Consider the following 15527-nt stretch of genomic DNA (forward strand, 5'->3'; position numbering starts at 1 on the left):
GGCCCTTGCTTTCTCGTGATAAGGTCGTCGGGCTGAAGAATGATCTGATATAGAAATCCCCTCAAGTGGAGCACGCTGCTTTAACTGACCAATCCGCTGAGATCAGCGAATCAGCGCAGGACCACGCCAACCTGCCGCAAAGCACGCTGGGACTTCCTTTCTTTCCGAGGCCATATTGGAGCAACAGACCTGTAAGTTCACCTCTTTGTTTAATCTTTAACATGTATATATTTAGGCAATGTTGGTGGACATCACCCGGTTGATTACTAACGTAAAATTGTCCAATCTCATATTTTTTGTTTCAAGTTGGCCAGAACGGAGTAAATCGCAGCTATGGTGGCCGCCAAGAAGACGGTGAGTCGAGCTGCAGTGAACGCATGTGTGGTTTCATGCACTTCAGGAGGAATCATGGCGCTGTCTGGGCTTAGTGCAACACATGTGTCTCCACGTTTTTAGAAACTGTCAATGTCGCCCATACATATCTGTTTGGAACTTGGACAAACATACAATGTTGTAGTTCCTGAAGATGTCTAGCTTTAGTTGTTATCGATTGACAGAATCCAGATAGCATGTGTTATATTAGCATCACCGGCTTGCCAGCTAACGGGCTAATATAGCGTTAGCCAGACAGCAAGTTGAGTGGTTGCACTGGGGGCATTTTGACCTTATGTCTGACTAATGAAGAAACACTGTAACAGCACTGTCATATGAACTATTATATCTGATCAATTAACTAGATAGGGTTGTGACTGTCATGGACTTTAGGATGGCAGTAATTGGCCACTAACCCCCCCTTCCCCTCCCTCCCTACATTCATCGGTAATAAGGTCCTCAATCGACTTTATGAATTACCCAAGAAGATTGTTACACAAATAAGGTGCACGAAATTCAGGCCAATTAGTTTAAGTCCGTAGAGACGAAAGGAATTTCCGGAGTTGGCGGTTGTCTAAGACCGGCTGTGGTGACTCAACGTCTGGAAGTTTAGTAAATATGTTAGATACAGTGGGACGTTATGTAAAATGACTTTATAAATGGAGACATAGCAAAGTATTAACTTTCTGGTAGTGAATGCAGTGATGAATACTAAAATTGTCCCCCGTAATAATGTGCAGTGTGCTATGTTAATTTTTACATTTATTTTACTAGGAAGGCAGTTCAGAACAAATTCTTATTTTCAATGACGGCCTAGGAACAGTGGGTTAACTGCCTGTTCAGGGGCAGAACAACAGATTTGTACCTTGTCAGCTCGGAGATTCGAACTTGCAACCTTTCAGTTACAAGTCCAACGCTCTTAACCACTAGGCCACCCTGCCGCATCTAATGGCTTTAATGAAGTGACAGCTGCGTTCATATACATGTCGCCATAGTCTAGGACCGATGGTCATGTCGACCTTCATAATCTGCCTTCTACTATTTAACTAGAGGCAGCACCTATTTCTATAGAAGCCCATATTGATTCTCAGCTTCTTAACTCGTCAATCTGCTTTTTAAAAGACTGCTAGCCTTTCATCTATCCCGATGCCCAGATATTTGTAAACCAGCACATGAGCAAAATGAACACCATCAGCTTAAATCATCAGTTGTGTGCACTCTCGAGACCCCATCTAGTTAGTTTTACCTGCAGTCAATACTAATTTAAGGTCAGCGATTTTCTGTAATAGAAAAGAAGGCAGACCGTCGTACATGTTGAGCTTGGTCAACCGTGGGAGCAATGGAACAACAGTAACATCTGCGTACCCGTGCAGGTTACATGTTTTTACAGACAAGTCGATATTGTTAATGTTAACACTGATGATATAATGGGTGAACTGGTGGCCATTGCAAGTGGACCCATAGGGACAAGTAGGAAGTGGACCCATCTATGTGCTGTGATTTGATTCAACTATTACAAAAAAATACATTCCGTTGCATGAGCCACATCAGTTATCATAATTTGAATTAACTTTCTACATTACCATTTAAATGATTGCATCACAATACCAGGCAGCCATTGCAAGTGTACACATGAGGTTACCAGTCATTGGCCACTGTAACCCTGGTAATATGACTGGTGAATAGAACAGGCTTGGAACCTCTAACCCAGGTAAATAGAATGAATAGAACAGTCTTGGAACCTCTAACCCTGGTAAATAGAATGAATAGAACAGGCTTGGAACCTCTAACCCTGGTAATATGACTGGTAAATAGAATGAATAGAACAGTCTTGGAACCTCTAACCCTGGTAAATTGAATGAATAGAACAGGCTTGGAACCTCTAACCCTGGTAATATGACTGGTAAATAGAATGAATAGAACCTGTAACCCTGGTAAATAGAATGAATAGAACCTGTAACCCTGGTAAATAGAATGAATAGAACCTCTAACCCTGGTAATATGACTGGTAAATAGAATGAATAGAACCTGTAACCCTGGTAAATAGAATGAATAGAACCTGTTACCCTGGTAAATAGAATGAATAGAACCTCTAACCCTGGTAATATGACTGGTAAATAGAATGAATAGAACCTGTAACCCTGGTAAATAGAATGAATAGAACCTCTAACCCTGGTAAATAGAATGAATAGAACCTGTAACCCTGGTAAATAGAATGAATAGAACCTCTAACCCTGGTAAATAGAATGAATAGAAACTCTAACCCTGGTAAATAGAATGAATAGAACCTGTAACCCTGGTAAATAGAATGAATAGAACCTCTAACCCTGGTAAATAGAATGAATAGAACCTGTAACCCTGGTCATATGACTGGTAAATAGAATGAATAGAACCTGTAACCCTGGTAAATATAATGAATAGAAACTCTAACCCTGGTAAATAGAATGAATAGAACCTGTTACCCTGGTAAATAGAATGAATAGAACCTCTAATCCTGGTAAATAGAATGAATAGAACCTGTAACCCTGGTAAATAGAATGAATAGAACCTGTAACCCTGGTCATATGACTGGTAAATAGAATGAATAGAACCTGTAACCCTGGTAAATAGAATGAATAGAACCTGTAACCCTGGTAAATAGAATGAATAGAACCTGTAACCCTGGTAAATAGAATGAATAGAACCTCTAACCCTGGTAATATGACTGGTAAATAGAATGAATAGAACCTGTAACCCTGGTAAATAGAATGAATAGAACCTGTAACCCTGGTAAATAGAATGAATAGAACCTGTTACCCTGGTAAATAGAATGAATAGAACCTGTAACCCTGGTAAATAGAATGAATAGAACCTCTAACCCTGGTAATATGACTGGTAAATAGAATGAATAGAACCTGTAACCCTGGTAAATAGAATGAATAGAACCTGTAACCCTGGTAAATAGAATGAATAGAAACTCTAACCCTGGTAAATAGAATGAATAGAACCTGCTACCCTGGTAAATAGAATGAATAGAACCTCTAACCCTGGTAAATAGAATGAATAGAACCTCTAACCCTGGTAAATAGAATGAATAGAACCTCTAACCCTGGTAATATGACTGGTAAATAGAATGAATAGAACCTCTAACCCTGGTAAATAGAATGAATAGAACCTCTAACCCTGGTAATATGACTGGTATATAGAATGAATAGAACCTCTAACCCTGGTAAATAGAATGAATAGAACCTGTTACCCTGGTAAATAGAATGAATAGAACCTCTAACCCTGGTAAATAGAATGAATAGAACCTCTAACCCTGGTAAATAGAATGAATAGAACCTGTAACCCTGGTAAATAGAATGAATAGAACCTGTTACCCTGGTAAATAGAATGAATAGAACCTCTAACCCTGGTAAATAGAATGAATAGAACCTGTAACCCTGGTAAATAGAATGAATAGAACCTCTAACCCTGGTAAATAGAATGAATAGAAACTCTAACCCTGGTAATATGACTGGTAAATAGAATGAATAGAACCTCTAACCCTGATAAATAGAATGAATAGAACCTCTAACCCTGGTAATATGACTGGTATATAGAATGAATAGAACCTCTAACCCTGGTAAATAGAATGAATAGAACCTGTAACCCTGGTAAATAGAATGAATAGAACCTCTAACCCTGGTAAATAGAATGAATAGAACCTCTAACCCTGGTAATATGACTGGTATATAGAATGAATAGAACCTGTTACCCTGGTAAATAGAATGAATAGAACCTGTAACCCTGGTAAATAGAATGAATAGAACCTGTAACCCTGGTAAATAGAATGAATAGAACCTCTAACCCTGGTAAATAGAATGAATAGAACCTGTAACCCTGGTCATATGACTGGTAAATAGAATGAATAGAACCTGTAACCCTGGTAAATAGAATGAATAGAACCTGTAACCCTGGTAAATAGAATGAATAGAACCTGTAACCCTGGTAAATAGAATGAATAGAACCTCTAACCCTGGTAATATGACTGGTAAATAGAATGAATAGAACCTGTAACCCTGGTAAATAGAATGAATAGAACCTGTAACCCTGGTAAATAGAATGAATAGAACCTGTTACCCTGGTAAATAGAATGAATAGAACCTGTAACCCTGGTAAATAGAATGAATAGAACCTCTAACCCTGGTAATATGACTGGTAAATAGAATTAATAGAACCTGTAACCCTGGTAAATAGAATGAATAGAACCTGTAACCCTGGTAAATAGAATGAATAGAAACTCTAACCCTGGTAAATAGAATGAATATAACCTGCTACCCTGGTAAATAGAATGAATAGAACCTCTAACCCTGGTAAATAGAATGAATAGAACCTGTAACCCTGGTAAATAGAATGAATAGAACCTCTAACCCTGGTAAATAGAATGAATAGAACCTCTAACCCTGGTAATATGACTGGTAAATAGAATGAATAGAACCTCTAACCCTGGTAAATAGAATGAATAGAACCTCTAACCCTGGTAATATGACTGGTAAATAGAATGAATAGAACCTCTAACCCTGGTAAATAGAATGAATAGAACCTGTTACCCTGGTAAATAGAATGAATAGAACCTCTAACCCTGGTAAATAGAATGAATAGAACCTCTAACCCTGGTAAATAGAATGAATAGAACCTGTAACCCTGGTAAATAGAATGAATAGAACCTGTTACCCTGGTAAATAGAATGAATAGAACCTCTAACCCTGGTAAATAGAATGAATAGAACCTGTAACCCTGGTAAATAGAATGAATAGAACCTCTAACCCTGGTAAATAGAATGAATAGAAACTCTAACCCTGGTAATATGACTGGTAAATAGAATGAATAGAACCTCTAACCCTGATAAATAGAATGAATAGAACCTCTAACCCTGGTAATATGACTGGTATATAGAATGAATAGAACCTCTAACCCTGGTAAATAGAATGAATAGAACCTGTAACCCTGGTAAATAGAATGAATAGAACCTCTAACCCTGGTAAATAGAATGAATAGAACCTCTAACCCTGGTAATATGACTGGTATATAGAATGAATAGAACCTGTAACCCTGGTAAATAGAATGAATAGAACCTGTAACCCTGGTAAATAGAATGAATAGAACCTCTAACCCTGGTAAATAGAATGAATAGAACCTCTAACCCTGGTAATGTGACTGGTAAATAGAATGAATAGAACCTCTAACCCTGGTAAATAGAATGAATAGAACCTCTAACCCTGGTAATATGACTGGTATATAGAATGAATAGAACCTCTAACCCTGGTAAATAGAATGAATAGAACCTCTAACCCTGGTAAATAGAATGAATAGAAACTCTAACCCTGGTAATATGACTGGTAAATAGAATGAATAGAACCTCTAACCCTGATAAATAGAATGAATAGAACCTCTAACCCTGGTAATATGACTGGTATATAGAATGAATAGAACCTCTAACCCTGGTAAATAGAATGAATAGAACCTGTAACTCTGGTAAATAGAATGAATAGAACCGCTAACCCTGGTAAATAGAATGAATAGAACCTCTAACCCTGGTAATATGACTGGTATATAGAATGAATAGAACCTGTAACCCTGGTAAATAGAATGAATAGAACCTGTAACCCTGGTAAATAGAATGAATAGAACCTCTAACCCTGGTAAATAGAATGAATAGAACCTCTAACCCTGGTAATGTGACTGGTAAATAGAATGAATAGAACCTCTAACCCTGGTAAATAGAATGAATAGAACCTCTAACCCTGGTAATATGACTGGTATATAGAATGAATAGAACCTCTAACCCTGGTAAATAGAATGAATAGAACCTCTAACCCTGGTAAATAGAATGAATAGAACCTCTAACCCTGGTAAATAGAATGAATAGAACCTCTAACCCTGGTAAATAGAATGAATAGAACCTTTAACCCTGGTAAATAGAATGAATAGAACCTCTAACCCTGGTAAATAGAATGAATAGAACCTCTAACCCTGGTAAATAGAATGAATAGAACCTCTAACCCTGGTAAATAGAATGAATAGAACCTCTAACCCTGGTAAATAGAATGAATAGAACCTCTAACCCTGGTAAATAGAATGAATAGAACCTCTAACCCTGGTAAATAGAATGAATAGAACCTCTAACCCTGGTAAATAGAATGAATAGAACCTGTAACCCTGGTAAATAGAATGAATAGAACCTCCAACCCTGGTGAATAGAACCTCTAACCCTGGTAATATGACTGGTAAATAGAATGAATAGAACCTCTAACCCTGGTAAATAGAATGAATAGAACCTGTAACCCTGGTAATATGACTGGTAAATAGAATGAATAGAACCTCTAACCCTGGTAAATAGAATGAATAGAACCTCTAACCCTGGTAAATAGAATGAATAGAACCTCTAACCCTGGTAAATAGAATGAATAGAACCTCTAACCCTGGTAAATAGAATGAATAGAACCTCTAACCCTGGTAAATAGAATGAATAGAACCTCCAACCCTGGTGAATAGAACCTCTAACCCTGGTAATATGACTGGTAAATAGAATGAATAGAACCTCTAACCCTGGTAAATAGAATGAATAGAACCTGTAACCCTGGTAATATGACTGGTAAATAGAATGAATAGAACCTCTAACCCTGGTAAATAGAATGAATAGAACCTCTAACCCTGGTAAATAGAATGAATAGAACCTCTAACCCTGGTAAATAGAATGAATAGAACCTCTAACCCTGGTAAATAGAATGAATAGAACCTCTAACCCTGGTAAATAGAATGAATAGAACCTCCAACCCTGGTGAATAGAACCTCTAACCCTGGTAATATGACTGGTAAATAGAATGAATAGAACCTCCAACCCTGGTGAATAGAACCTCTAACCCTGGTAATATGACTGGTAAATAGAATGAATAGAACCTCTAACCCTGGTAAATAGAATGAATAGAACCTGTAACCCTGGTAATATGACTGGTAAATAGAATGAATAGAACCTCTAACCCTGGTAAATAGAATGAATAGAACCTCTAACCCTGGTAAATAGAATGAATAGAACCTCTAACCCTGGTAAATAGAATGAATAGAACCTCTAACCCTGGTAAATAGAATGAATAGAACCTCTAACCCTGGTAAATAGAATGAATAGAACCTCCAACCCTGGTAAATAGAATGAATAGAACCTCCAACCCTGGTAAATAGAGGTTCCAAGCCTGTTCTATTTACTCTATTTCTCTGTGCTGCTGCATTGTTTGGGAGCATTGTCTAGGCAACCCGGAGACTTGTTTGCTAGTTTCAGCAACCGTCCATGTTACCACAAAGACTCAACAGTTAATTTGAAGAAAAACAAATGTACATTTTTTAAATGGTTACGATAGTTATTGTATTACAATGACGGTCTTCATCTATAACCGTCGGTTACATGGTGGTATGGTAATTGTGCCAGCCCTAGTTATATGTACTCAAATCGCATGTATTCCAATTAGAATACCATATATCATGTTTGGCTCAATGCATATGAGCTACGTTCATAGTTCATCAATGTTTCTCACAAAACATAATTGTTACTTTGATGGCAGAAAAAGTCCCTGGAGTCCATAAACTCCCGTCTCCAGCTGGTGATGAAGAGTGGTAAATACGTTCTGGGATACAAGCAGTCCCAGAAGATGATCCGCCAGGGGAAAGCCAAGCTCGTCATCCTGGCCAACAACACACCTGCCCTCAGGTAACTACGGCCTACATTTATTTAGCATTAGCTCAAGTTAAGGACATTATCACTAATAAATACCCCTTTCACACATAACATGGTGAGCTAAAGTTTATACCTTGCTAGCCTTGGGTTTATTCATTAGTTGAATTCTGTTGCAAAACGTTTTGCAATGGAAAACGTTTACTCCAAACAGAAAATGTTCTGCAATGAAATCAAGTTATTATTGGACATTCATGTATGTCTCTCTACATTTAGTTCCTAGAGTTAACGGTTTCCATTGCAAAACCTGTACTAATTTGCTGTCTGCGTCTCCGAAAACACCTGGGTCACTGAAACATCCTGTCGGCTGCAACTGTTAAAGCAAGTTTAAACAGTTCACATTAAGTGTGTGTTTTGATTTGATATGAAAGTAGGGGGATTCATGTTTCTATAACTGTGTCACTATTGAGAATTGATTCACGTTAGGATGGAGTATTGGGCTGTTTTGGCTTCCAGAGCCAATTGTCCCTTTAAACAGAACAGGTAAGGTCCCTATAAGGAGTAATGTTAGGCTCCTTTAGTTCTTTATTGGACTCGGCATGGTGGACTTCTTCCTCAATGGGATTCCTGTAATCTAAGTACAAAAAAACAATAATCCGATATGTTACCAGCAACATGTGAAGTTCTGGTTTCATGAGATGAAATACAAGATCCCAGAAATGTTCCACAAATATATTATTTCTCTAAAAGATTATGTACAAATTTGTCTACATCACTGTTCGTGAGCATTTCTCCTTTGCCAATATAATCTATCCACCTGACAGGTGTGGCATATCGGGAAGCTGATTAAACAGCATGATTATTACAAAGGTGCACCTTGTGCCGGGGACAATAAAAGGCCACTCTAAAATGTGCCATAAGCCATCTCTACCATAAGCCACCTACAATGTTTTAGAGAATTTGTCAGTACGTCCAACAGGCCTCCGCAGACCACGTGTATGGCGTTGTGGGCGAGCGGTTTGCTGATGTCAATGTTGTGAACAGTGTCCCATGGTGGGGTTATGGTATGGGCCGGCATAAGCTATGGACACCGAACAGAATTGCATTTTATCGATGGCAATTTGAATGCACAGAGATACGTGACGAAATCCTGAGGCCCATTGTCGCCACCATCACCTTATGTTTCAAGCTTGATAATGCACGGCACCATGTCGCAAGGATCTGTACACGATTCCTGGAAATGCCCCAGTTCTTCCATGGCCTGCATCCTCACCAGACATGTCACCCATTGAGCATGTTTGGATCGACGTGTACGAGGCAGATGATGGTCACACCAGATTCTGGTCTTCAGCTCGTCACCTGTGACCAACAGATGCACATCTGTTTCCCCAGTCATGTGAAATCCATAGCTGAAGGCCTAATACATTTATTTCGCTAGACTGATTTTCCTTTTGAATTGTAATTCAGTAAAATTGTAAAAATTGTTGCATGTTGCGCTTATTTTTGTTCAGTGTATATAACCTCTTGGATTACTTTTAAATTCAGAAAGCCAGCGTTGTTTCCATCATTTCAATGAAGTTAAGTTGAACCAATGTGGAATTGGTGTCTGCCCAGTAGAATATTTTAGTTAAATTGTGCATTCATAAAGTATTCAGACCCCTTCACTTTTTCCATGTCACCGATGACACGCCAAATGATGACCACTAATCAGAGACCACTATAATGACACACCGGATTACCACCAATCAGAGACCACTATGATGACACACCAATCAGAGACCACTATAATGACACACCGGATTACCACCAATCAGAGACCACTATGATGACACCCCAAATGATGACCACTGATGACAGAGACCACTATGATGACACACCAGATGTGTTTGATGGTTTGTTTGTCTTGTACAGCCTCTTAAGGGGAAAGTAATCCAACAGTAACTGAAAGTAATCAGATTACATCAGAGTTAACTTACATTATTAATTAAAGTAACTAATGGCGTTAATTCAGAAAGTAACCTATCCAACCCTGGTGTAATCCTAGGAACAGTTCCATTCCTACTTCAATAAGCGGTTTCAAATAGTTAGATATTGAAGATTTTGCATATCAAGCGTTGCTTGTGAGTTTTTATGGGTACGTTAATTTTTGTTTTGTTTTATGTACTCCTCCTACAAAGGCACACCTGTATTGGTCTGCTTGCAGGTGTGTAAGAACAGGAGGAACATTGAAATGAGGGCTGGTTATGTGTTACTGGCTGCACCTGCAGTTGGTCGTTCAGCGATCAGACACCTTGAGAAAACAACCTAGACAACTACAGCGTTAGACTGAAGGGATAATGTTTCATTAGTGTTGCTTTACCCCATACACGCAGAAGGGATAATGTTTCATTAGTGTAGCTTGTCCTCGTGTTGCTTTACCCCATACACGCAGAAGGGATAATGTTTCATTAGTGTTGCTTTACCCCATACACGCAGAAGGGATAATGTTTCATTAGTGTAGCTTGTCCTCGTGTTGCTTTACCCCATACACGCAGAAGGGATAATGTTCCATTAGTGTAGCTTGTCCTTGTTGCTTTACCCCATACACGCAGAAGGGATAATGTTTCATTAGTGTAGCTTGTCCTCGTGTTGCTTTACCCCATACACGCAGAAGGGATAATGTTTCATTAGTGTAGCTTGTCCTCGTGTTGCTTTACCCCATACACGCAGAAGGGATAATGTTCCATTAGTGTAGCTTGTCCTTGTTGCTTTACCCCATACACGCAGAAGGGATAATGTTTCATTAGTGTAGCTTGTCCTCGTGTTGCTTTACCCCATACACGCAGAAGGGATAATGTTCCATTAGTGTAGCTTGTCCTTGTTGCTTTACCCCATACACGCAGAAGGGATAATGTTTCATTAGTGTTGCTTTACCCCATAGACGCAGAAGGGATAATGTTTCATTAGTGTAGCTTTACCCCATAAACGCAGAAGGGATAATGTTCCATTAGTGTAGCTTGTCCTCGTGTTGCTTTACCCCATACACGCAGAAGGGATAATGTTCCATTAGTGTAGCTTGTCCTTGTGTTGCTTTACCCCATACACGCAGAAGGGATAATGTTTCATTAGTGTTGCTTTACCCCATACACGCAGAAGGGATAATGTTTCATTAGTGTAGCTTGTCCTCGTGTTGCTTTACCCCATACACGCAGAAGGGATAATGTTCCATTAGTGTAGCTTTACCCCATACACGCAGAAGGGATGTTGTTCCATTAGTGTAGCTTGTCCTCGTGTTGCTTTACCCCATACACGCAGAAGGGATAATGTTCCATTAGTGTAGCTTGTCCTTGTGTTGCTTTACCCCATACACGCAGAAGGGATAATGTTTCATTAGTGTTGCTTTACCCCATACACGCAGAAGGGATAATGTTTCATTAGTGTAGCTTGTCCTCGTGTTGCTTTACCCCATACACGCAGAAGGGATAATGTTCCATTAGTGTAGCTTGTCCTTGTTGCTTTACCCCATACACGCAGAAGGGATAATGTTTCATTAGTGTAGCTTGTCCTCGTGTTGCTTTACCCCATACACGCAGAAGGGATAATGTTCCATTAGTGTAGCTTGTCCTTGTTGCTTTACCCCATACACGCAGAAGGGATAATGTTTCATTAGTGTAGCTTGTCCTCGTGTTGCTTTACCCCATACACGCAGAAGGGATAATGTTCCATTAGTGTAGCTTGTCCTTGTGTTGCTTTACCCCATACACGCAGAAGGGATGTTGTTCCATTAGTGTAGCTTGTCCTCGTGTTGCTTTACCCCATACACGCAGAAGGGATAATGTTCCATTAGTGTAGCTTGTCCTTGTGTTGCTTTACCCCATACACGCAGAAGGGATAATGTTTCATTAGTGTTGCTTTACCCCATACACGCAGAAGGGATAATGTTTCATTAGTGTAGCTTGTCCTCGTGTTGCTTTACCCCATACACGCAGAAGGGATAATGTTCCATTAGTGTAGCTTGTCCTTGTTGCTTTACCCCATACACGCAGAAGGGATAATGTTTCATTAGTGTAGCTTGTCCTCGTGTTGCTTTACCCCATACACGCAGAAGGGATAATGTTTCATTAGTGTAGCTTGTCCTCGTGTTGCTTTACCCCATACACGCAGAAGGGATAATGTTCCATTAGTGTAGCTTGTCCTTGTTGCTTTACCCCATACACGCAGAAGGGATAATGTTTCATTAGTGTAGCTTGTCCTCGTGTTGCTTTACCCCATACACGCAGAAGGGATAATGTTCCATTAGTGTAGCTTGTCCTTGTTGCTTTACCCCATACACGCAGAAGGGATAATGTTTCATTAGTGTTGCTTTACCCCATAGACGCAGAAGGGATAATGTTTCATTAGTGTAGCTTTACCCCATAAACGCAGAAGGGATAATGTTCCATTAGTGTAGCTTGTCCTCGTGTTGCTTTACCCCATACACGCAGAAGGGATAATGTTCCATTAGTGTAGCTTGTCCTTGTGTTGCTTTACCCCATACACGCAGAAGGGATAATGTTTCATTAGTGTTGCTTTACCCCATACACGCAGAAGGGATAATGTTTCATTAGTGTTGCTTTACCCCATACACGCAGAAGGGATAATGTTCCGTTAGTGTTGCTTTACCCCATACACGCAGAAGGGATAATGTTTCGTTAGTGTTGCTTTACCCCATAAACGCAGAAGGGATAATGTTTCATTAGTGTTGCTTTACCCCATAAACGCAGAAGGGATAATGTTTCATTAGTGTTGCTTTACCCCATAAACGCAGAAGGGATAATGTTTCATTAGTGTTGCTTTACCCCATAAACGCAGAAGGGATAATGTTCCATTAGTGTTGCTTTACCCCATAAACGCAGAAGGGATGTTGTTCCATTAGTGTAGCTTGTCCTTGTGTTGCTTTACCCCATACACGCAGAAGGGATAATGTTTCATTAGTGTTGCTTTACCCCATACACGCAGAAGGGATAATGTTTCATTAGTGTTGCTTTACCCCATACACGCAGAAGGGATAATGTTTCATTAGTGTAGCTTGTCCTCGTGTTGCTTTACCCCATAAACGCAGAAGGGATAATGTTTCATTAGTGTAGCTTGTCCTCGTGTTGCTTTACCCCATACACGCAGAAGGGATAATGTTCCATTAGTGTAGCTTGTCCTTGTGTTGCTTTACCCCATACACGCAGAAGGGATGTTGTTCCATTAGTGTAGCTTGTCCTCGTGTTGCTTTACCCCATACACGCAGAAGGGATAATGTTCCATTAGTGTAGCTTGTCCTTGTGTTGCTTTACCCCATACACGCAGAAGGGATAATGTTTCATTAGTGTAGGTTGTCCTTGTGTTGCTTTACCCCATACACGCAGAAGGGATAATGTTTCATTAGTGTAGCTTGTCCTTGTGTTGCTTTACCCCATACACGCAGAAGGGATAATGTTCCATTAGTGTAGCTTGTCCTTGTGTTGCTTTACCCCATACACGCAGAAGGGATAATGTTTCATTAGTGTAGGTTGTCCTTGTGTTGCTTTACCCCATACACGCAGAAGGGATAATGTTTCATTAGTGTTGCTTTACCCCATAAACGCAGAAGGGATAATGTTTCATTAGTGTTGCTTTACCCCATAAACGCAGAAGGGATAATGTTCCATTAGTGTTGCTTTACCCCATAAACGCAGAAGGGATGTTGTTCCATTAGTGTAGCTTGTCCTTGTGTTGCTTTACCCCATACACGCAGAAGGGATAATGTTTCATTAGTGTTGCTTTACCCCATACACGCAGAAGGGATAATGTTCCATTAGTGTTGCTTTACCCCATACACGCAGAAGGGATAATGTTTCATTAGTGTTGCTTTACCCCATACACGCAGAAGGGATAATGTTTCATTAGTGTTGCTTTACCCCATACACGCAGAAGGGATAATGTTTCATTAGTGTAGCTTGTCCTCGTGTTGCTTTACCCCATAAACGCAGAAGGGATAATGTTTCATTAGTGTAGCTTGTCCTCGTGTTGCTTTACCCCATACACGCAGAAGGGATAATGTTCCATTAGTGTAGCTTGTCCTTGTGTTGCTTTACCCCATACACGCAGAAGGGATGTTGTTCCATTAGTGTAGCTTGTCCTCGTGTTGCTTTACCCCATACACGCAGAAGGGATAATGTTCCATTAGTGTAGCTTGTCCTTGTGTTGCTTTACCCCATACACGCAGAAGGGATAATGTTTCATTAGTGTAGGTTGTCCTTGTGTTGCTTTACCCCATACACGCAGAAGGGATAATGTTTCATTAGTGTAGCTTGTCCTTGTGTTGCTTTACCCCATACACGCAGAAGGGATAATGTTTCATTAGTGTAGGTTGTCCTTGTGTTGCTTTACCCCATACACGCAGAAGGGATAATGTTTCATTAGTGTTGCTTTACCCCATACACGCAGAAGGGATAGTTCCATTGAATGGTAACGTATATAAACTTGTTTGTTCAGAATGTTGCTGCCTGCATTTCCTGCGGTCATACTTTGATAAAGGTATTTGTCCTCAGGAAGTCTGAAGTGGAGTACTATGCCATGTTGGCCAAGACTGGCGTCCATCACTACAGTGGGAACAACATCGAGCTGGGCACGGCCTGTGGAAAGTACTTCAGGGTGTGCACACTGGCTATCATCGACCCCGGTGAGTGTCCAATCAGACTGCATGTCCTGTTTACCACGCCCATTCTGTTGGTGGGTGGTCTGCAGACAATCCTTTAGCAGTGAGCAGTTTGAAAATTTATTCTTTCATTCATTTAGCATTGTTTTCAAAGATGACATGAACATCTTTGCACAGAATTATAAAAATGTATGAATGAAGAATAAACAAACCGCTCTACTACTAAATAACATGTGCATGTTTGAGTTAATAATTTTGTGAATTTGTAGATATTTCGAAGTTTCACCGATGCTCACAAATTTGCCCATTTGTACAATTTTGCACTTGGTGGCTCTATGATGATGTGCTCGTCACTAGATAAACACCTAATGAACCATTTACCTGAACTGACTGGGCTTTAGCCAGTTGCTTCATTGGTGTCAATGACTTAGACTTAAAACCAACCAAGCTTTACTTTGACAGTGTAAAAAAGAACTATCTTGTATGCTAAATAGTGTTGTTCTATTACCAGGTGATTCTGACATCATCAGGAGTATGCCAGACCAGCCACAAGGGGAGAAGTAGACATTTCACACTCAATGTTAAAAAATAAACTGTTTTCTATGGTCTTTCTTTGGTCTGTCTTTCTCTTAGTGTGCACATGATAAACATTGAGCTACTTCTATTCTATGCTGTAGGCCGTGTAATTTCTCTCTTGATTTTTAAAGAAGCCTCCAATCTATACGTAGGCCTTGAGGCTTGTGGATGTGGTCTATGTAGATTCAAATGAGATGTCCTTGTGATTTTTTTTATTTTTATATGCTATTAAGAGCTCAACTCACG

The 15527-nt window shown here is 39.7% G+C and overlaps 1 protein-coding gene across 1 annotated transcript; it reads left to right on the top strand.

Annotated features, from left to right (window-relative positions):
• The first annotated feature begins 129 nt into the window (after window positions 1-129).
• Window positions 130-15313, top strand: rpl30 (ribosomal protein L30). Its single transcript, XM_064979455.1, has 5 exons — window positions 130-191; window positions 307-354; window positions 7950-8095; window positions 14599-14729; window positions 15217-15313. Exons 2-5 carry the CDS (start codon window positions 334-336, stop codon window positions 15267-15269), a joined length of 351 nt encoding a protein of 116 aa, XP_064835527.1. The 5' UTR covers window positions 130-191; window positions 307-333; the 3' UTR covers window positions 15270-15313.
• Window positions 15314-15527: the final 214 nt, after the last annotated feature.

The sequence above is a fragment of the Oncorhynchus masou genome, chromosome 12 (genome assembly GCF_036934945.1).
Source record: "Oncorhynchus masou masou isolate Uvic2021 chromosome 12, UVic_Omas_1.1, whole genome shotgun sequence".
Lineage (NCBI taxonomy): Eukaryota > Metazoa > Chordata > Actinopteri > Salmoniformes > Salmonidae > Oncorhynchus > Oncorhynchus masou.

Excerpts from the sequence above, each read along its gene's own strand:
- rpl30 (XM_064979455.1), top strand. The coding sequence starts at position 334 with ATGGTGGCCGCCAAGAAGACG. Across the intron at positions 355-7,949 it reads TGGTGGCCGCCAAGAAGACG|AAAAAGTCCCTGGAGTCCAT; the intron begins GTGAGTCGAGCT and ends CTTTGATGGCAG. Across the intron at positions 8,096-14,598 it reads AACAACACACCTGCCCTCAG|GAAGTCTGAAGTGGAGTACT; the intron begins GTAACTACGGCC and ends ATTTGTCCTCAG.